This window comes from Telopea speciosissima, chromosome 2 (genome assembly GCF_018873765.1).
Source record: "Telopea speciosissima isolate NSW1024214 ecotype Mountain lineage chromosome 2, Tspe_v1, whole genome shotgun sequence".
Lineage (NCBI taxonomy): Eukaryota > Viridiplantae > Streptophyta > Magnoliopsida > Proteales > Proteaceae > Telopea > Telopea speciosissima.
The window spans coordinates 25,853,337-25,875,956 of NC_057917.1; the positions used below are offsets into that span (position 1 = coordinate 25,853,337).

At 39.3% G+C, this 22,620-nt stretch overlaps 1 protein-coding gene across 2 annotated transcripts; it reads left to right on the forward strand.

Annotated features, from left to right (window-relative positions):
• The first annotated feature begins 361 nt into the window (after positions 1-361).
• LOC122649676 (F-box/LRR-repeat protein At1g67190-like) lies at positions 362-2,760 on the forward strand. 2 transcript variants are annotated; one of them, XM_043842914.1, is made up of 2 exons: positions 362-1,116; positions 1,215-2,760. In XM_043842914.1, exon 2 carries the CDS (start codon positions 1,284-1,286, stop codon positions 2,538-2,540), a length of 1,257 nt encoding a protein of 418 aa, XP_043698849.1. In that variant the 5' UTR covers positions 362-1,116; positions 1,215-1,283; the 3' UTR covers positions 2,541-2,760. The 2 variants fall into 2 exon arrangements, with proteins under 2 accessions (XP_043698849.1, XP_043698848.1); XM_043842913.1 differs by having other exon boundaries at positions 362-1,112; positions 1,211-2,760.
• Positions 2,761-22,620: the final 19,860 nt, after the last annotated feature.

Below are 22,620 nucleotides of genomic sequence, written 5' to 3' on the forward strand. Positions count from 1 at the left end.
TTATTAAGTGACTGACTCAGAGTAACTAAATAGTTTTTTAGATGGATGAATCCAACTGAGAGACTTGGGGTAACCAAACAGTTTTTCAAGAAAATTCACGTCACAAAATCATGATAACCAAACATTTTATTTTCCAGAATAACGAATCCACAGATGGTAACTCTGTGGATAACCATCCAGAATTAATATATGCTCCAATAGATTCATGCAACCAAATACACCCTTAAGTTTGGTTTTGATTCATAACTATTCCTTCTTAAACAGAACTAAAATTGAATCGTTTAACAAGAACCGAACCGATTTACATCTTAGGGTCTGAAGCCGGGCCTCACGCTTGCGTTCTTGACCAGTCTTCGGCGAATCAAACATCCTGATTCCACTTGTGTCTTTTCTTTTCAAATCGTCCAGATTTCTAATTCCCCTCTTTAGTTTTCTCATCCTGCCAGACTGCCATCGTCAACGTTCGGGGTTACTGTGGATCGCTGTCTCTCTCTCTGGTGTGGCTACGATCGTTTTTGATTTGCTCTGCATTCATCCATCTGCGTTGTTCTAAACGCCCGAAACTGTTGGAGTCTGAATGTGAAAGTTCAATCGATTGGTTCTGGATTTCTGACAAGATCTTGACTAATTAGGTTGCTGGTGAGAAACCTGAAGATGCTGGATTTCACTTCTGGATTTTTGTCAGTTTAATAATGTTGCGAGCATCCGCTCTTTCTCCAAGAAAATGAATTCTTTGGAAGCTGGGTCGACCGATTGGTTCTAACGTACGTGAGTCCTAATTCAATTGATAAAATTTCCTCGATGTTTGGATTGACACCAGGCTGCTGGGTTTAAGCTTCTGCTGATTCTCTGAATTGGGTATTGAATTTCTTCTCGGTTTAATTGCTTGATTTTCTGATGTTTTGCCTGAAAATGTATGGAATTTATTTAGAAATAAAGCACCTGAATTACTTCTGCAAAACCCAGATACTAGATGTTATGATCGAATATGGAGGTTGCCCCTTGAATCGATGGGAAAGAATTGTTTGTTGATTATGATCTAATCGATGTATTAAACTTGGTGGAATTTTGTAATCCTTTGACTATGAAAACTGAAAATTAATGTTGCAAAATTCTTTCCCTGAACTCCCAACAGAAAAAGAATTTTACATCGAGACTAAAGGGTGGATTTTATATCTCTTGTTCATGTATTTCTACTAAAATTTGGAGGTTTCATGGTGTCCCATAGAATCATGAAAGACTAGAATCTTATACAGAGTTTATTTGATTATGTTCTGTTGATTATGGAGTACCTTCCCGTTGAAGTCATAGGGAACATACTATCCCAGCTTGGAGCTGCAAGGGATGTGGTGATTGCCTCTGCAACTTGCCGGAAGTGGAGAGAAGCCTACTGCAATCACCTCCACACCCTTTCGTTCAACTCCAATGATTGGCCTGTTTATCGTGATCTCACAACTAGTCGACTGGAGATCCTTATAACCCAAACGATATTCCAGACCAGGGGTTTGCAGTGTCTGTCTATTTTTATGGATGATGTTGATCAGTTCTCGGCAGCTCCAGTGATTGCTTGGCTTATGTATACCAGAGAAACCTTGCGCCGATTGTTTTATAATGTTCGCACAACCCCGAATGTTAACATTTTTGAAAAGTGTGGTAGGCAGAAGCTGGAAGTGCTACATTTGGCTCATAATTCCATCACAGGGATTGAACCCAGTTACCTGAGATTCCCTTGCCTGAAATCCCTGTCTCTGAGTTACGTCAGTATCTCAGCATTGGATCTGAGCCTTTTGCTTACTGCGTGCCCCAAGATTGAAGTCTTGTCCCTTGTCAATCCTGAAATTGCCATGTCAGATTCTCAGGCAACGATGGAACTTAGCAGTCCTACATTGAAGCACATATATGTTGAAGCAATCAGTTTGGACAAGTTGATGTTGGAGGCCGACAGTCTTGAGAGTTTGTGTCTAAAAGATTGCACCCTAGATTTTTTTGACCTCATTGGAAAGGGTACCTTGAAGCATCTCAAGATGGCTGATGCCAGCATGCTCCATCTTGAAATTGAGAATACTGAGAATCTTGAGGTTGTAGATGTCAGCAGCTTCACGATCATATGGCCAAAGTTCTACCAAATGATATCAAGATCATCAAAATTGAGAAGGCTTCGGCTTTGGGGTGTGGTATTTGATTATGAGGATGAGGTTGTGGATTTGGAAACAATTGCGGTTTGCTTTCCTCAGCTAAGCCATTTATCCTTGAGTTATGATTTAAGAGATGGAGTGGTTCACTATGGTTTGCAAGGGCCTACACAACTGGAGAATGTTGCTGTATTGGAACTTGGGTGGACTGTAATTAGTGATCTCTTTTCTCAGTGGGTTGCTGGAGTGCTTGAGAGGTGCCCTAATCTTAAAAAGTTGGTCATCCACGGGGTTGTTTCAGAAGCCAAGACACATGAAGAATGCCGTATTTTGGCCAATTTTACCTCATCTATTGTTCGGCTCATGAGGAAATATATGCATGTTGAAGTGCAGTTTGAGTATGAATAGGAAATGTGTGAAAATACCCTTGGTGGTATCAAAGTTTCCGTCCACCAATAATTACATAATCAGGTAAACTGTGCTATACGTAGAGTATGAGTGCCCTTCTCTAGTTTGCATCTGAGTTCTGTAGTATTTTTCTCCACTGATGGATAAAATTGTTGGCTGAACATTGTACATTAAGGCTATTCTTTCTGGAAAGCTATAAATTTTGAATTCATTATTTTTATGATCTTACTGTTTTCCTTCATTCAATATTTAACCATTCATAATTTCTAAAATAGAAATAATTCATAACATAATAAAAATAAATAAAAAACTCAACCATTCTTATATTTTGGTTTTACATTTCTCTTTATTCTGAATCCTTATGTCCTTATATGCTGTTTCTCTTTGTCCTGAATCCTTATGGTTATTTTGGGTATTAAACTCTGTAACAGTGACTTAGTTCCTTTTATTAGCCTTGTTAAATGTGAAATGTGATCTGGCATTTCATTGACTATTACTTTCAAGTGCAAAGGAGGTGGAAGCTCATTATTTTCCTAATCCTGGACATCTATATCATAAATGCTATACTGCTTGTGATGTTTCTAGAGGAGCATTCAGTCTAGCTTTTCTCATTTCTCCTGACTAGAAGCATGGGAAACCAAATGCATATTTCTTTTTGATTGAAATTGTGTACTTATTTATTCATAATGATCAAATGTGGCATTTGTATGTATCCATCTGTTTTTGGGGTAGAAAGATTAGGAGAGAAATGGCCCATATCTTCTTTGGAGATGGATGTGGCCCTTTTCTTTATTGACAAATAAAAAAAGAAAAGATATTTCTCAGGTCTTAAGAAGGTGCTGTAAGCGTTGTTATTTATTATTTTTTTTAAGTGGAACATTTTCTCATTATGATGAGTTGTAGTCGATTAGGAGGACTGCTATGACACTTGACAGTGCCTCCTCATGTTTCATTAATTCATATTTATTTTCTGAACATTCCTGTTGTTCAAAAGATCTCTACTTTTTAGAATTTTTAGAGCATTATATTGGCACATGGAATCAGATTGGTCTCAAAATTAAGCCTTGGTTAAATAATGTCATCAAATGCATGCCTACTACTAAATTGAAGCCCTAACTGAACTATCACGTGTTTGTTATGGCGTTATGCCCTAGTTGTAGCCAAAGTTCGTTGTAGAAGGTGCCTCTTTTTTAGCTGACAAATCTTCAATGCTGCTTCAATTGCTAATGAGTGTATGTACTGAATCTAGTTAATGAGGGGGAAACTTTGGATTCTTTGTAAGGTTTATAAAGAAAATTGTATGATCATGTTTAGGATTTTTTCATAGTAAGGCAATAAATAGAAAATTAAGGAATCAATGGGTAGAAGAAAAGTAATTTAAAAGGTAGAGGAATCTTTCCTCTCCTCTTGCGACGTGGGTGGTGGGCTTCCATATGGGAAAGGGCATTTTTGTCATTCTAAAGATTGGATTGATTCTCCTCTTTCCTCAAGTTTTGCTCCCTCTCTCTCTCTCTGTCTGTCTTTGTATGTGTGAGGCAGACATGGCTGGTGACTGGCAGGGCACTGTTTTTGTAGCAAAACAATGAAAATTTATCATAACAGCCGAGTCTGTTCTACAAAATATAATAGTTAAAAGTTTTTAATTACTGAGGAAACAAAACGAACTTTAGAACTAAAGTGCTTTGGATGTTAAATCTCAATGCCTTTCTATCAAATGCATGTACAAATTGCACATGCATCACCAGACCCAGCTCCACGACCCTTTCAAGTCTTCTCTTCCCTCTCCCTCTTCAACAAAGAAACCCTCTTCGTCTTCTCCCTCCTCTGTGTGTGTATGCATGTGCCTCAAAAGAGACAGCAGTGTTTGTTGGACAACCATGGGGATGGCAGCCATTGCAGTATGGTGGGACAACTCTTTCCTCTTAGCTGTCTCATGGCCTCTTCGCCACCCAAGAGAGTCTCAGTCCAGGTACTCACTGCCTCTACCTATTCTTCTTATGAACAAGACACATCCCTCCTCTGCCTGCTCCCCTCCTTTCACACAATGAGACCCCTTTTTTTATGTGACCTTACTCCTCTCTGTCTCCTGAGCTGCTCACATTTCAGTGAGTGAAGGAATCTAATTGTTTCAGCGATGGCCAGATAAAAACATGGGTGTATAAATAGGAATAGTTCTAATTTCTTTTTGAATGACAAATTTGCCTTTAACTGAAATAGTTTGTCAGAGACACCTAAGCCCCCCATTGATGCAAGAAGAGTGGGAAAATTCCTCCTACTTTTAGAATTATTTTGCTTCTAACCTGTGTTTCTGTTTTTTTTTTTTTGTTTAACATTTAGCATTTTTATGAAAAATTCCACATGTTAATTGGAAATTTCTGTACTGTGTTTGGTATGGAGTGGACTATCAAATCAAATTGAGGAGTTGGATTGAAGAATATATGTTACACTTCTTCTTTTATTGTTTTACGTGTCTCCCTGCTGTTTCCAGAAGTTATAGGGGCCTTTCACACAGTGTTGGTTGATAGGATAATTGGCTTCTCAGCATGGCAGCAGCCAGCCTTTATTTATAATGAATAAAACCCTAATATGAGAATATGAGTACAGAAATATCCCTATGGACATAACTACCCTTTTACTCAAATTACAACACTCCCTCTCAAGTTGGTTCATATATAACGCGCATGCCCAACTTGCATACAATAGGATGAAACAACTTGCTACTTACACCCTTAGTACAAACATCGGCTAGTTGGTTCTCAAATTTGACAAAACGAACATAGATAATTCCACTGTCTAATTTTTCCTTAATAAAGTGACGATCAATCTCCACATGCTTCGTATGATCATGCTGAACCGGATTGTGAGCAATGCTAATGGCTGATTTACTGTATGAATACGACATCATGGGCAATGGAACAGAAATACCCAAGTCTTGCAATAGACTTTAGAGCCATAACAACTAACAAATACCGCGAGTACTAGCATGGAATTTCGCTTCAGCGCTGGATCGAGCATCCGTAGCCTACTTCTAGCTTTGCCAAGTTACAAGGTTGCCACCTACAAAGGTTGCATAACAAGTAGTTGACTGACATCAGGAGACGTGTCCAATCTGCATCAATAAAGGCTTCAACACGGAGATGGTCATGGGGAGAAAATAGCATTCCTTTGTTTGGGGCAGACTTCAAATAACGTAGGATGCAGAATACAGCTTCCAAGTGCGTAGAGTAAGGGTCATGCATATACTATTTGACCAGACTTACAACATAGGCAATGTCAGCCCAAGTATGGGAAAGGTAAATGAGTTTGCCAACTAACCATTGATATCATCAACTGGTTCACCATCTTTGCTCAAGAGATGACCATTAGCTTCAATAGGAGTGTCAGATGGACGACAACCTAACATCCGTATTTCAAAGAGATCAGAGAAGCTTAAGTGTGTACTTCCATTGTGAAAGAAAGATAACTTGAGCGGACTTGGTCACTTCTATGCCAAGTAGATATCGCAACTGGCCCAAGTCTTTAATCTCAATTTCTTTTCCCAAGTATGTCTTCAAACGGGAGATTTGTTCAGTGTCATTCCTACTGATGACAATGTCATCAACATACACTATAAGGAGGGTAATTTTCTCATCCAAGCTCTTGATAACAAAGTATAGTCAACATTACTTTGTTTGTAGCCAAATGCCACCATCGCCTTATGAAATCTATCAAACTAGGCACGAAGAGATTGTTGCAAGCCATATAGTGCATGTTTTAACTTGCAGACTTTCCCTTGAGTTTTCGTGCAAGAAAAACCAGGAGGGACCTCCGTATACACTTCTTCCTCAAGCTCTTCATGAAGAAATGTGTTCTTAACATCTAGTTGTTGTAGAATCCAACCCAAGTTAACTGCACATGATAGTATAACTCAAATAATGTTCATTTTTGCAACAAGGACAAAAGTTTCCTGGTTATCGATCCCATGTGTCTTGGTGAATCCACGAGTAACAAGCTTTGCTTTATATTAGTCTACTATGCCGTCCATCTTTTGCTTCATTGTAAACTCCCACAGACCCACATACAACTCATAGGTTTCTTCTTTGAAGGAAGAGTTACCAAATCCCAAGTGTCATTCTTCCATAAAACTTGCATCTCTTCTACCATAGCCTCTTTCCACCGTGGATTTGCAATTGCCTCTTGCCAGCTATGGGGAATAGAGATAGAAGACAAAAGAAGGCACAAAGGCACGATAGGAAGGGGAAAGTGAATCATATGAAACAACTTGAGATATAGGGGAGTACAAGTCCGCTTTCCTTTCTGGACAACAATAGGAGGATTACCAGATGGAGAAGAAATCGTTCCTGGATCAGAGGACAATGGTTGTCTAGGAAGAGGCGGTGTAGTGGTGGTGGTATCAATCTACTATTTCCGAGAGTGAGTATACACCTGTAGTTCTGGCCGAACTATCTCTCCTTGTACTAAATTTGGCCAAATTATCTCCCCCTAGACCTGAGCATCAATGTCTTCAACGGAGGTGTCTTCTATAGGTAATGGACTATCCATGGTCACAAATAGCGGCACATCTTCAACAAGAGTAGGATCCTCCCCCTTGAAGAGGAGCCGAAGAGGAATAATAGGTCACAGATTCGTGAAAAACCACATCCATGGAGACAAAAACACGGTGAAATGGAGGATGATAACACTTATAGCCCTTCTGGGTAGCCGAGTAATCAAGAAAAATACACTGGAGCCCCCGAGTATGAAGTTTCCCATGAGTATGATGATTCCTTGTGAAGTAGTCACCGCCAAATACCTTGGGAGGAACAATGAAGGAAGATGAACCTTGGAGTATATCAAGAGGAGAGAGAAAATTCATGACTCAAGTAGGCATCCGATTGATGAGATAAGTGGTAGTCAGGACTGCCTCACTCCAATATTGAGGAGGGACATTCATCTCGAACATAAGAGAATGAGCCACTTTTAACAGATGGCGGTTCTTGGGGTTGGCTACCCCATTCTAAGTAGGAGTGTCAACACAATTAGTTTGGTGGATGATTCCATGATCAGTAAGGCAAGATTGGAAAGAGTCATCCATATTATAACAATGAAGAAATTGAATTTTTGCATAAACTATGTGCGAACCTTGTGAAATAGCGAAATACCTCATTTTTGTGATGTAATAAGTAGACCTAAGTAGTCCGTGTATGGCAATCAATGAATGTGACAAACCAATGATAACCAGAGATAGAAACATGATAGACATGGCCTCAAGCATCAGAGTGAATCAAAACAAATGAGTAGTACTTCTATTATTATTACTAGAGTAAACAGTACGAGTTTGCTTGGCAAAAACACAAGCATCACAAAATAACTCCTTTGGATTACACTGCTGAAATAAAGAACGAAAAACTTTTGCTATAGTGCCCATAGGAGGTTGACCCAATCGTCGATGCCAGTGATCGACTTAGATAATGCTTTGTTTTGTGGAGTCGGTTTGCTGAGCCTGACTAGAAATCGGTGATGTTGAAGAGAGACCATCCTCTAGCAGATATAAACCACTATGCACTCTACCATAGGCAATCATCTTCCCCATCACCAAAACCTGAAAATCACAGTGGGAAGGATATAAAGTGACTTTACAATTCCGATCTGCCGTCAACCTACTAGTGGAAAGTAAATTGGTAGAAAAATCAGGAACATGTAATACAGAGGAAAGTGATAAGGTAGGCAAACAATGAATGAAACCCTTTCCAGAGATATAGGAAAGAGAACCATCAGTCACCCATGCTCTCTCTTTTCTTGAACAAGGAGTTTACTGAAAGAACAGATTAGAGGAGCCAGCCATATGGTCAGTGGCACCTGAGTCAATGATCCAAGGACAGGATATGGCTGATGCACAATGACCACCAAATGAAATACTTGAATACACAAGGTTTGAGTAAGAAGTAACCACGACAAAGGTAAAGTTAGAGGTAGATGCAGGTGAAGAGGGCTCCAATTTAGTCATGAAACGCTGGCGCATGAGGAGCTCATCTTGAGAGAGGGCGGTGTTAGTGCACTGTTGCAAACTCAAATGTTTCAGTGTGGTGAGCATGAGGTTGACCATGACCATGACCACAGCCACGGGAGGTGGAGGTAGTTGGTCAACCATGAAGTTTCTAGCAAAATTGCTTGGTATGACACTCCTTGCCATAGTAGTCACACTTCACAGGTTCCTTCTCAGATGAGGAACGATCACTTGTATGTGTAGTACTGCTCCGGGGCTGATTACCAGGACCGGAGTATAAAATTGGTCTTTTCTGTGGTACTTGCTGCAACATAGCAGTGCGACAGTTGTCCTCCAACTAAATCAAGGAATAAGCCTGCTCCAAGGATGGAAAAGGTTGACGGCTAAGCACTTGGGCACGAATCTGGTCATACTCAATATTGAGACCAACCAAAAACTCATATACCCGAGCTTGTTCCCTCTTCTTGAATTTGGTAGCATCATCAAGACAAACAACATAAAAATCATCATAAAAATCCAACTCCTGCCACAAACCACACAACTTAGAGTAATACTGTTTAGTTCCATGAACCTTCTTGCGCAGTTCATAAACCTGAGCATCATTCCAAACCTGGGAATATATATCTTGAGCAGCCATCCAAATCTTTGTTGCAAAATCCAATAATAGGTATCCCCATGCAATATTGGGATGCATAGAGTTGATAGAAAGGACATTACCAAAGAATTGTCTGAACTCCATTATTTTTTGGGATGTACCACTAGTCGTCAGCTTCTCAGTTTGGCCTGTAAAGTACCTTGCATACCCATGGGAATCAATGGACAAGTAGAAAGAACAAGACAACATCAGATAATTGCTCCTATCCAATTAAATGGAGCTAACATGGAAGGAGGAAAATTGCCATGACTTCCACGGCTTGTGCTTTTGGTTCTAGTAGATGCGGTTGTAAGATCTGACATGTTGGTAATGCAGGGTTACAGAGAAAAGGAAGAGCTAATGCATACTATGGCGAAAAAAGATACTGTGAATCCCTCTACGCCATAATTGGTCAAGGGCCAAGAGGAAAAAAGGGACAAGGCCCTCGGTGGTGACAAGAACTACCACCGACGGTGGTAGATTAAGATGGGAGGCGAGCGAGAGAGAGAGAGAGAGAGAGAGAGGCGGAGGGAGGTGGCATTAAGGGAGAACGGCTGAGAGGCTGGTGGTGGTAGCTAAGGTTTGGATCTCAAGGTGGGTCTTCACTCTGATACCATGTTGGTTTATGGGATAATTGGCTTGTCAGTATGATAATGACCAACCTTTATTTATAATGAATAAAACCCTAATATGAGAGAGTCCAAGAGAGTACCAAGTATAGAAATATCCCTATGGATATAACTACCCTTATACCCAAATTACAACACAACGCAATCCTATTTCTCCCTTTGTCTTCATTTTCTTGATATAATATTGAGTAGAATAGTAAAAAAGAATTTAAAATGGAAGATATTAGAGGTCATTTCAGTGCATGAAACAGGACTAATGTTGCAAAAAGTGTCTAGATCGTGTTCTAGGGTGTAGGATGCTCTGCTGTTTTGCCTTTGTGTGGCCCATCTACTTAGGAGGCCAAACTTCGGTCCATTGCTCCAAGCGCCTTGTCTAACATATAGTATATTTTAATACAAGAAAAGACATAGATATACATGTACCCTCAAATCAGCCACTAGGGCTGTAGACGGGGAGGGTAGGGTTGGATAGTGATCTTATCTGTACTCTCATAGTCACTAGTCAGTAGAAACCTCTTACCCCTATCCCATAGGGTACTATAAGGCACTGGTAAGAAATGCCATTATCTGGCGAGTTAATGAGTGAAGTGGGTAAACCTATATGCAAGACAGATTTCACCTATTTTTCTAACACACAACATAATTGTTTATTAATATATAGATAATACTTCATTATTCTTTAATAAAATGTAATAGATAAAAAAAAAACAAATACACTATTCACAAACAGTCTGGGCCTAATATGCTGGTTGGCTTAAATAAGTCATATATATATATAATTATATAATTATATAATAAGGGGGGATGTCCAGAGGTGCAATAACTATAGAAGCATAAAACTAATAAGTCACACTATGAAACTTTGGAAGAAGGTTATTGAAGATTGTCTGAGAAGAGAGACTCATATCTCGAAGAATCAGTTTGGTTTTAGGCCAAGTAGATCCATGACAGAAGCTATCTATCTATTAAGGAGGCTCATGGAAAGGTGTAGAGCTAGCAAGAAGGATCTCCATATGATCTTTATTAACCTGGAGAAAGCCTATGACAAAGTCCCTAGAGGTATAATCCGACATGTTCTTGCGAAGAGAGGGATGTCGAGTAAGTACATAGATATAATTAAAGATATGTATGAGGGTGTGGTAACTAGAGTGAGATCTGTGGGAGGCCAGGGCAAGGAATTCCCAATTACAGTTGGGTTACATCAAGGATCAGTCCTAAAGTCCTTATTTGTTTACGCTTATCATGGATGAATTAACCAAGAACATCCAAGACGAGCTACCATGGTGCTCTTTGCCGATGATATCATTTTGGTGGATGAGACAAAAACAGGGATTAACGCTAAATTAGAGATGTGGAGATCAACCTTGGAAACAAAAGGCTTTAAGATTAGTAAATCAAAGATGAAGTATATGATGTGTAACTTTAGTCACACTATGATGGATGATGACATGGTGAAAATTGAGAAGAGACGGATACCATTATACCAAGTAACTATTTTAGATATCTAGGGTCTATCATAAACAAAGAAGGTGGCATAGATGATGATGGTTCGCAAAGAATTAAAGTGGGATGGATGAAGTGGAGAGGGGAGATCGGAGTACTGTGTGACCGCCACATTCCTTTAAAACTTAAAGGAAAGTTCTACAGGACAGTTGTCCGACCGGCTATGATGTATGGGGTAGAATGTTGGTAGTAAAAGAAGTGCCATTTAGCGAAGCTATGTGTGGCAGAGATGAGGATGCTAAGATGGATGTGCAGCAAAACTATGAAGGATAAAGTAAGGAACAAATACATTATAGCTGATGTGGGAGTTACCCCGATCAGTAACAAGCTTCGAGAATGTCACCTGAGGTGGTTTGGCCATGTACAACGGAGGCCAGGGGATGCCCCAGTAAGGAGGAGTGATTGGATCCTAATTGAAGGAGCTAAAGAGCTAGGGGCAGGTCTAAAATGACCATAGGTGAGGTTGTGAAGAATGCCATGCATAGCCTGAGACTTGTACCAAGTGTGACCTCAGATAGAGCCTATTGGAGGGCAAAGATCCACGTTGTTGACACTATTTAGCTGAGATTTTCCTATTTTCCCGGGCTAGCCTCTTTCCTCTTACTCTCATTTTTTATTTTTCATTTTCTATTTCTCACTTTTCTTATCTCATTTCTTCATTTCTTTTACTTCCCTTCCCCTTGTGAGCATCTCAGTTTTTCCATACTTTGTCTTGAAATGATCCATGTAGCCGACCCCATTTAGTTGGAATAAGGCTGAGTTGTTGTTGTATATAGAATTTAGGTATTATGTATGGTCAACTGGTAAGGTGGGTCAGAATAAACTTCTTATTAATGTAATACTGATTTAAAAGATTAAAATAGTACCAAAACATAATCGAAAACAAACAAAAATCCATATTAGGGAGAAAACTTGTACGACAGAATCTGATTAACAGATGGACCTATAATCAAATTTAATCAAATTAGTGTACACCTTGTTGAAAACTCCAGCAAGATTTAATGGCTAGATCAGGGGATAATAGGGATTCTTAGTGTGACTAGGATAAGGTCAAATCTGGCAAACCAATAATCAGTTTAATGATCAGATTGTTGATTCTTAAACACAATTAAAATCTGATGTTATGTCATCAAGACCAGAACAAATAGGTCAGTAATGGACATGTATCAATTTCAACATTCAAAGGTATGAAACCAATCCTACTTGAAGTAGGACTTCAATCAACAACCAATAGATTTGAAAACTGAAAACGGAATTTGAAAGCTAACAATATTGACTGAACAGTTAATGATTCTTAGTCTAGGACTGAAGAATCATAAGCATCGGTAATGGCATAATTGAAGTGAAGAACAGTTAAATAGTACCTTAATGTAAGGAAGAGAAAGAGTAAAGCACCCGGGCTTCCCACTGCAAGGTGTTGGTTAGATCAAACACCAATCAAGTATTGATCGCACACAAGGAAGAGCATATCATGATAGGCAACAAAGACAAAGCTTTTCATTAATCAAAATTCATGTACCATGCTAGACCCCCTTTCAAACTTATATAGAAGACTCAAACACTAAAAAAGAGAGGCCTAACTTAGTCCTTAACTAATAAGGTAACCTAATTTGACTAGAAAACTAAAATAATGAATAAACTAACTCAAAACAAGACTGAACTTATAGAATCCTAATCCAGCCTAACTAAAACACTTAATAACAATTAAAATAAAGAAATAAAGACACTTAACTAATCCTGTATACCTAGCCTCTACCCATATTATAGGCCATTAAAGAGACCCATAACAATGAAAACATATGGGATCAAAGGCCCAACACATGTACTCAACCTTGAGTTTTACAGTGACGAGGTGGAAAGAGCATGTGAGTAGCAATTTTGACCATTCCCAACAAAACTCTAGTGTTGTATGGACGTTAGAATAAAATCTTCAACCCTGGGAATTTTCTTTTCATAGTAGTGAGGTCGAATCACAAATTCAATAAATTCTCTGATGTTAAGAATAGTATCCAGGGTGGTGACAACTTCATGTGGAGTGTTCTCAAAGTTTCCATTAGTCATGATCTCATTTGGTACTACTGCTTTAATCATATCTTCATCAACCTTTGTAATGCAATCCTCAATTTTGGTCACCTTCTCATTGAAGACTTGAGGCATATGCTCTACCTCTTGAAGAACATCATCATGAATGTCAATGATTTCTTGTGGAATGTTGTTCTCTACCACTACCTCATATCCCACTGTTTCAGCTTTGTCTACTTTGATCTATTCGACGTTGACCTCTTCAGTAGAATCTTTTACATATTGACCTTCCATATTTGAAGTTTCAAGTATGGTCTCTTCTTTATCATCACAGTTCATTGTGATCACTTCAATTTCATGCTCCTTTTCATTGTTGGTACGTGTCAAATTTCCAACACTCCCCAACTTGAGAGCTGAACTTTATATATTGTTGCTTTAAGTTCTCTTCATCTTTAAAGGCATATTGGTGGTAATCTTGTTGAAGGGCGAGCTTTCTTTTGGATATGCTCCAATAGGTATTTTTCTTTTAGCTCTTCTTTCATCTCTTCCCACGTAGTAGGTTCTTTGCCACGTTTTTCAAGCTTCCTTTCATAAGTCCTCCACTAAGGGTGTCAAAATCTAATTGAAACATTTACTAAAACTGAACCGAGCCATTTACGCAGAAACTGTGAAACCGTTTAATAAATGGTTCAGTTTTGGTTTTAAAATTGAGACATTTTAGTTAAATGGTTTAAACCGAATCAAACTGATTAAACCAATGGTAAACCGTTTAAGCCGAAACAAATATTAGTAATATGTAATGGCCATAATTAACTATTAATGGTAACAATAAATAATTAGTAAATATGCACTAGTACAAATAAACAATTATTTAAAGAAAACATATAAGAATTCAATTCATACATCCATTTCAACTAAAAAAATTAAAAGACATGTAATGGATAGTAACCGGTTGAATAAAACAAGTTAAAAAACCGTACAAAACGTTTAAATTGAAACTGTTTATAAACGGTTTCGATTCCAACATGTGAAACCGTCTATAAACTGTTTCGATTTCAACATGTAAACGGTTCAGTTTTTGTTTTACTTAAAAAAACTTGCACCGAACTGAACCGAAACGTTTAACACCCTTACCTCCACCATTCATGTGTTGCACCAACTAACTTAGTTCAAGAAAACTTCATCTTTCTTGTTTTAGAGAGTTCGAACCAGTCAAAGTAGTCGTCCATACGTGCCAACCAATCATAAAATACCGGTGGATCATGTCTCCCACTGTATTCCTTCAGTTTGAGCTTGACTTTCTATATGTTGTCAAAGCATCGTTGGGTTGCACCACTACCACCATTAAAGTAAGCTCGTACGTGATCTTCCAAAATTGTTTGGGTTGTATTAATCCTCTGTGGACCTCTATTTGTAAACTCTAAGTATGGTTGTTGGTTGTAGACTGTGTTAGATGCCTGGCATCACCTTCAAGAGGTTCATAACTACCTTGTATAAGGGCGTACCTAGTGCACGAGCCTGCCACCACTGTGGGGTCTAGGGAGGGTGCATAACTACCTTGTATAGGGATAATAATTTGTTTTTCCATTGCTGTCAACCAATCATATAATTGCTGGAACATATTCAAGATCCTAGTAAAAGGATTAGGAGTCTAGCCTTGCGTTCCTATACTGCTCTCTACCATAGCTTTGATAGCACTTAATTTAATACTAATTTAACAGATTAAAATAGTACCAAAATAGAATCAAAACAAAGGAACAAAATCCAAATTAGGGAGAAAACTCATATAATAGAATCCGTTAAACAAATGGACCTATAAACCAGGTCGAGTTCTTCTTTTGACAGGTGTACACCTTGCTGAAAATTCTAGCAAGAGCTAATGGTTAGATCAATGGATAATAGGTAATTCTTAAACACAATTAAAATCTGATGTCATGTCATCAAAAGTTCAAAACTAGAACAAACAGGTCAGTAATGGGTAGGTATCGATTTCAGCATTCAAAGGTATGGAACCAATCCTACTTGAAGTCCGACTTCAATCAACAACCAATAGGTTTGAAAACTGAAAAACAGAATTTGAAGGCTAACAATATCGACTGAACAGTACTAAAGTCTAAATCAAAATCAGTTATGAAGCTCAGCTCCAAATCATCAATCCTAGGCAACAGTGATGACAAAAGTGTAGTGAAGAAGAACAGTAAAACAATACCTTAATGGAAGGAAGAGAAAGAGTAAAGCACCAAGGTTTTCCACCACAAGGCATTGGCTAGATCAAACACCAGTCACGCCTTGATCATACACAAGGAAGAGCATACCATGATAGGCAGCAAAGACAAAGCTTTTCATAATCAAATATCGTGTACAGTACTGGAGCCCTTTACAAATTTATATAGAAGACTCAAAAACATAAAAGGAAAGGCTTAATTCAATCCTTAACTAATATAGTAACCTAATTTGACTAGGAAATTAAAATAATGAAGGAAACTAACTCAAAACAAGACTGAACTTGTAGAATCTTAATGTAGCCCAACTAAAACATTTAATAACAATTAAAATAAAGAGATAAAGACACTTACTTAACTAATCCCGTTTACCTAGCCTCTACCCATATTATAGACGCATTAAAGAGGTCTATTACAATGAAAACACATGGATCAAAGGCCCAACACATATATAACCAAACCCAAAGCTTAAAAAAAAGACGTACCCAGTGCATGAGGCTCCAACCACTGCGGGTCTAGGGAGGGTCATAATGTATTTAGCCTTACCCCTGCTTTCGCATAGAGGCTGTTTCTAGACTCAAATCTGAGACCACTTGGTCACAATGGGGCAACCTTACCGTTGCACCAATGCCCGTCCTCTTATAACCAAATTCAAAGCTTATTTCTAATAACATAAGCACATTTATATGATTTATCTACATCACTTACCCAACATCCCTAGGCTAAATAGTATAAAATCATTACCCTTACCCTACAAACGAGGGTTGGGTGAGGCACGTAAATGGTTTTCTCTTGCAGCCATATTAGCCACTTTCTTATGTGCATGCCTTTCTCCTCCTTGTATTTCTGATTAATCAAAGTTTTTATTTTCACTGATCAAATACAAAAAAGTTCTAAATTGACATGATGCTATTCAATTTACTGAAGTGTATATTATCTCAACCCTTCTATTGTCAAGCCTTTAGCTTGTTGCTTGTGTTTCTTTGAGAACCTCTTGCATAAGGTTGATTCAAGGTACGGTGAGAGATCTGGTCCACTGAGTCAAAAAAGAAGCCCCTTGCATCATTGAAATCCACCATTCAATCGTCAGTGCGGTGCTCTAATAATGCAAACTCGATCTCAAACTAGACAAACAAGCGGGAGATCAATTATAGATGGAGAACATAAAAGGATAAGAAAAAAGAAGAAGAAAGGGATATAGAAGGGGGGATAGGATCAGCTATCTCAGCCCATCACCCTCTCACCTAGGGCATCTCACCCATGGTATCTCACCATTGCCTCATCTCACAACTTCATCAATAGCTCTTTTCTCTTCAGTCTCTCTCTTTAAACTACCCATTACATAAAATGTCAAACCCGGCTCCTGACTGGCTGGAATTTTGATTGAAGGACAGGAACCCCTGACCAGGCAACCAAGAACACTGTGGAGTATCACTCCAGTGATTTGGATTGATGAAGAAACCCTGTGTGGATCATCCTACATGCCTGTCAGTAGGTGGATCACTGACCCTTGCGGCTGTACAGCTCATAGCATGATGTATGGCCTGGACTCCAGGTAATCTCTCTCCTCTCCATAAATATGGGACCCACCCCTGGAAAAGTGTGTAAAAACCTCTATTTGGCATGTGGGGACAATGCCCTGATCAAGGGTCAAACCCCTGTGCAAGCCCCACTGAGATTCAGCTTTGCTGCAATCTCTGGGCGATGGCACTGGGCGATGCAGACAAGGCCCAGAGACATCGCCTAGTGGGTAAAACAGTATATTTTAATGGATTTAAATTATGGGGACCACCCATAATGGACATGGGCACCCTCCAAAGATAGAGGGGAGTCTGAGGGACCACCTCATACCCTTGATTCACTGTGGACCCCACCAGTGTGCCCAAAATCACTCAGAATCAGTTTAAAAACTCATTTTCAAAAGGGGCCTTAACAACCAAACAGACCCTAATGGGGGTTGGGCCTATAAATAGGTGAACCATGGGCTCATTTAGAGTTCTTAATACTGTTCAAACCGTGGGAGAAAAAGAAGAGAGAAAAGAGAGAAAGAAGAGGAAAGAAGAAGAAGGAAGGGAAGGAAGGTGCTGCCACCCATACAAGGCTGGAACCGAGCCTCCAAACACCTGTGCAGGTATACAATCCCTGCTCACACCTGCTGACTTCCTTGTAGATGCTTGTGTTGATGTGTTTCAGCTCTTAGGCAGCCCAGAATAGCTGGGAAATGCTATGGATGGTTCCAGATCTGCCATGCAAGCATAGAGCATGGGAGATCTGTGATTTTTAGTAAATTTTATAAGTATGATATGCTGTTTTTGAGAGCTGAATCTGGCTGTGCATGGTTGCACTGCCCAGATTCACTGTTGGCTAGCTGTTTGGAACCCTGGATGCAAACATGGATGTATAGACCTAGCCCTAGGTAATTGCAGCCTTGAATCACCATGTAGCATCTATTTACAGCCTTGCATGTGACTGAAACTGAGATTCACACCTGAAGAAAACCCTGTGACACTATTCACTGGGCTGTCTGGGCAGCCCCTGGCAGCCAAGTGGTGGACCCAGTGGAAAATCCACATGGACCATGAAGTAGATCACCCCTAGGGGTACCTTGCACCCTAACATGCATGGGGTGATGATTTGAGCACTGCCCATGAGAACCAACCTTGGGATCTCAGCCCATTTTCGATTTGAAGACTCTAGGCGATGCACCCAATGCCCAGAGACATTGCCCAGTGAATGGAAGTTGGCAGAATTGCTGATCTGGCTTGGGGAACCTCACCCAATGGCCATGGTACTATGTGGGAAGGTGGAAAATGACCTAAATGCCCCTCCCCACATCTTCCCTTATGAAGTTTGGCTTAGGAACCCAAGTGGGCCCCGCAGGTGATGGAAACCCTGCCTGTGCTTGGTCCTGTAGCACTGTCAGGCTGTAGACAGCACTGTAAGCCTAGTATATCCTTGGGTTAGGTACAATCACTGAGAATGACCATTTTACCCTAGACCACCATCTCTGCATGATGCACCGGGACATAGGCCTAAGGCCCAGTGCAAGGCCCAAAGGATTCCAAGTGAGAACCAACTGAACACCGGGTCAACCCAGTGAGCTTAGGTTAACCCTAGGACTACTAGAGACAGATTGGAAACTTAATACGATAATTTCTAATTTACATCTAGGATTTGATCCCGTGCTCGAGGTCTACAACCAGACTGCTGTTGGAACTGAATTTGCGACCGAGTTCCTAGAATCAAACCCAGGTGAGTGAAGTATTATCATATATGCATGTGTAACTGTATGCCGGCAAATAAATTCTTAAATCTTAAATGATGTGTTATTTAATTATGTTCAATTACTCAAGTTACTGTACAATGATTGTCTGTTGATCAACACTGTGAATATTATCTGATGATTGTGAATGTTAGACAAGATGTCGTAGTTAGCTTGGAAATGAGGCCTGTGGTAGCCTGTAGAATGGGATGCGGTTGACACCACTCGACTCATACGATGCCATATAGACATGGGGTTAGAGTTTCATCACCCGTGCTATGCACCCTCACCAACAGGGGTTAAGGTGTTGAATGCCTGTGAGGGTGACCATATGTGTATATGAGAAAGAAAAGAAATGTGTTTGCACCAGAATGGTGAATATGAGCTATATGCTAGGCTATAAGCCAAAAAAGAAAGGAAATGAGAATTGTGATGGATTGCCCTATAGGTTAATCACAGAGGGCTGGTCGGGCTGACCTTGGTGAACGAATGCGGGAGCTGACTGGTCCTCTCCGACAACTCAATGGGTGTATCGCGGGAAGGGATAACCAAGCCCGCACCAGGGATACATGTATTGGGGATTGTAGTAGCACAGACCTAACTTAGTTATGATGCTAGGTGGCTAATAAATAATCTGGACTTGCATATCATATAGGATCATGTGGATTGTGGTTGCACGTGCATGCATGATGATATGTTTTGCTCATGAGCTCAGTGGGGCTCACACTCTGTTATACATTATTTTTCTTTAGATGATTTTGTAGATCGATGCTGCTGTGGCATGGAGGCTCATTATGAGGAGGAGGGCCCTGGTTGTTATGATGATATTGGTGTGGATCCCGACGAAGGTCGTGCCGATGATGCGTGCATTCTCGGTGGTCATTGATGAAGACCATTGAAGAGTGCACTTGATGCTTTTTGTTTTGGGGACTCCTTTTTATCTTTGATAGGAGTTTATCCCCGTTCTGTTTGTGGTTCTACTGTAGTTTTCTTTCTTTTCTTTTTAGGGTTGAGTTATCTCACCCTGTGCATATATGTATGTATATCTTTCTTTCCTTTAGTTTTTATCAGCTTAGTTTCTTCTTGTGGGTTGTATCTGGGTGGGAATGTTTCAGAACACTTTATATATGTTTATATCACTATCATTTCCGTATTGCTACGCTTTCTCTTTTATTATAATTGTAGATTATCTGCAGCACTCTGATCTTACCTGTAGTAATGTGATGAATGTGGAACTGTGAATGCAATAACTGCTTCTAGATCCGTGGGATTTGATGAATTTCCGTTACGCAATTCGGGTCACCTACCTAATCCTCCCAGGGGGTGGTTTGGGGTATGACATAAAAGCAATCCTATAAAATAGGAACTTCCTAGTCTAATAAAACTAATTATAACAGCTATAGGAGTCCTCCATGATTTGGCAACTGAGTCTTCGAGTTGCATTCAATCTCCACCAGCTATCCATATTAGCCCCCAGATCACTGTTCACATGAACAATGTCGTGTGAACAGTGCCTTGTGGTACTGTTCATGTGGACAATAACTTTTTTTTTTGGGGGGGGTCTTCTTCATGCTTCGATCTACATCAACTCTCCCCTTCTTGAAAAAAAAAAAAAACTCGTCCACGAGTTTAGATCATTCTTAGACTAAGCTTCTTGTTGTGCACATCCATCTTCCTGGCTAACCATAGTAGGCTCTGATACCAAATAATACAAACTTGACCTCAAACTAGGAAAATCAGTGGGAGATTGATTGCAGTAGGATCAATACAATAAAAGAACAAAAATTAAATAACTAAAACTCTTTTATTGCTATTTTCTGTTTACATATGAACATAAAAGGATAAGAAAAAAGAAGAAGAAAGGGGTAGAATTAACTATCTCAGCCCATCATCCTCTCACCCAGGGCTTCTCACCCACGGTATCTCACTGTTGCTGCATCTCACAACTTTTTCAATAGCTCTTTTCTCTTTAATCTCTCTCTTTTTCTATTCAGCTGCATATTTATTTATAATAACCCAATTACAAAATCAACCAGTCCTAATCTAAGTAAGAAACTAAAACCTATAAAATAGAAACTACTCATTACATAAAAGCTATCCTATAAAATAGGAACTTTCTAGTCTAATAGAACTAATTACAACAGCTGTAGGAGTCCTCCATGACTTGGCAATTGAGCCTTCGAGTTGCATTCAATCTCCACCAGCTTATCCATATCAGCACCCAAATCACTGTTCACATGAACAGTGACTCATGGTACTATTCATGTGAATAGTAACTTTTTTTGGGGGGGTCTTCTTCATGCTTCGATCTACATCATCTAATGATCTAAATCCTCTTAGGCTTCCACTTTTCATTCAGGGAATTCAACTTGGGATCTACCCGTCTTCGCCTAAATACCTCCCCCTAATTGGGCCCTCGTCTCTTTTATAGGCATTGGTGCATGGCGTGCCTAGATGGCTTAAGGAAAAGAAAAAGAGAACAAAAAAAAATTTGCTTTCTAATTGATTGGTAGGAAAGGTAAAATTTTAATTCATAAAATGCAATGGACAATTTTAAATTGGTCAACACAAGTAAAAACAAGATCTAAATAAAAGCAATTACCTAGAAATGTCATATCGTAAAAGGATTATAATTCCTTCATATTAAAAAGGAATACAACTCAACTCAACTCAACCAAGCCTCCCTAGTAGATGGGATCGACTAGATGGATCCTGTTTTGCCATTCAAGTTTTCTTCAAAACCATACTTGTTGTCAATCCTAATCCATGCATTTTTTCGCCCCTTCTCGTAAAGTCATTTAGGCTTGACCCTTGTTTTTTATAGCTCCTCCATCTGAATCATGTCACTCCTCACCAATGCATTTACAGATATTTATTGCCCATGCCTGTTCCACCTCAATTTACTTTCACTCAACTTATAATATATTGGAACTACTCCTAAATTACCTCTAATATGTTTGTTTCTTATTTCTATCTTCTCTAGTTTTACCACTACTCCATCTCAACATCCTATCGTAGGTATGCTAATTTTGTTTATATATTATTTCTTTACTGCCCAATATTCAGATCCATGTATCATTCTGGTCTTATTACTGTCAATAAAATTTTCCTTTGTATTAGTGGAATGGGTCGATCAAACAATGGTCTTGGAGCACCTCTATACTGATTTGTGGGTCTAAGTTTAAAAAGAATAGAAGACTAAAAAATCAAGAGTTCCTTAATCTTCTCATAGAGTCTGGTAGTGTCCTAATTTTATGCTTGAAGATTCTTTGACTTGTCCCTTCCAAATTGTCTAAAAAAGTTAATAGGGAAAATTTCTAAAAGTCCCACCTGTTTGGTAAGACCACCCCTCTTCCAAGGATGCTCAGCATCACTATGTTTTGAGGTGTAACAAAAGATACTTTAAATTTCAAATGAGACTAATGATTTCACACATGGAGCATGTATTGACCATTTTGTGACCCCTTGATATCAATCAACCCATCATCAGTGTCTTGTTTCCTTAAACTATCCGGAGGAAGATGGAGACATTTGTTGGAATATGAAGGCTTAATGATCCAAATGAATTCTGCTGGAAAGGAAACCTCCAACTTTCAGAGCTGGCTAAAGGAGGAAATATTTGACCAACAATCTTCCTTTTGGACTGGGGTTCCAAATTATTGACTTTCACTACATATCAATTTCTTGTTGATTGGGGTGTGCTAGAAGATTGTCTTGCTTTTCCAGTCACACTAAAGCTTTCAAAACTACCCTTTCTTTAGTAATAAGTTTGGGAAACAAACCTGACGAAATGTCTCACGACACCATTGTCTTCCCAAAATC

Excerpts from the sequence above, each read along its gene's own strand:
- LOC122649676 (XM_043842914.1), top strand. The coding sequence starts at position 1,284 with ATGGAGTACCTTCCCGTTGAAGTCATAGGGAACATACTATCCCAGCTT.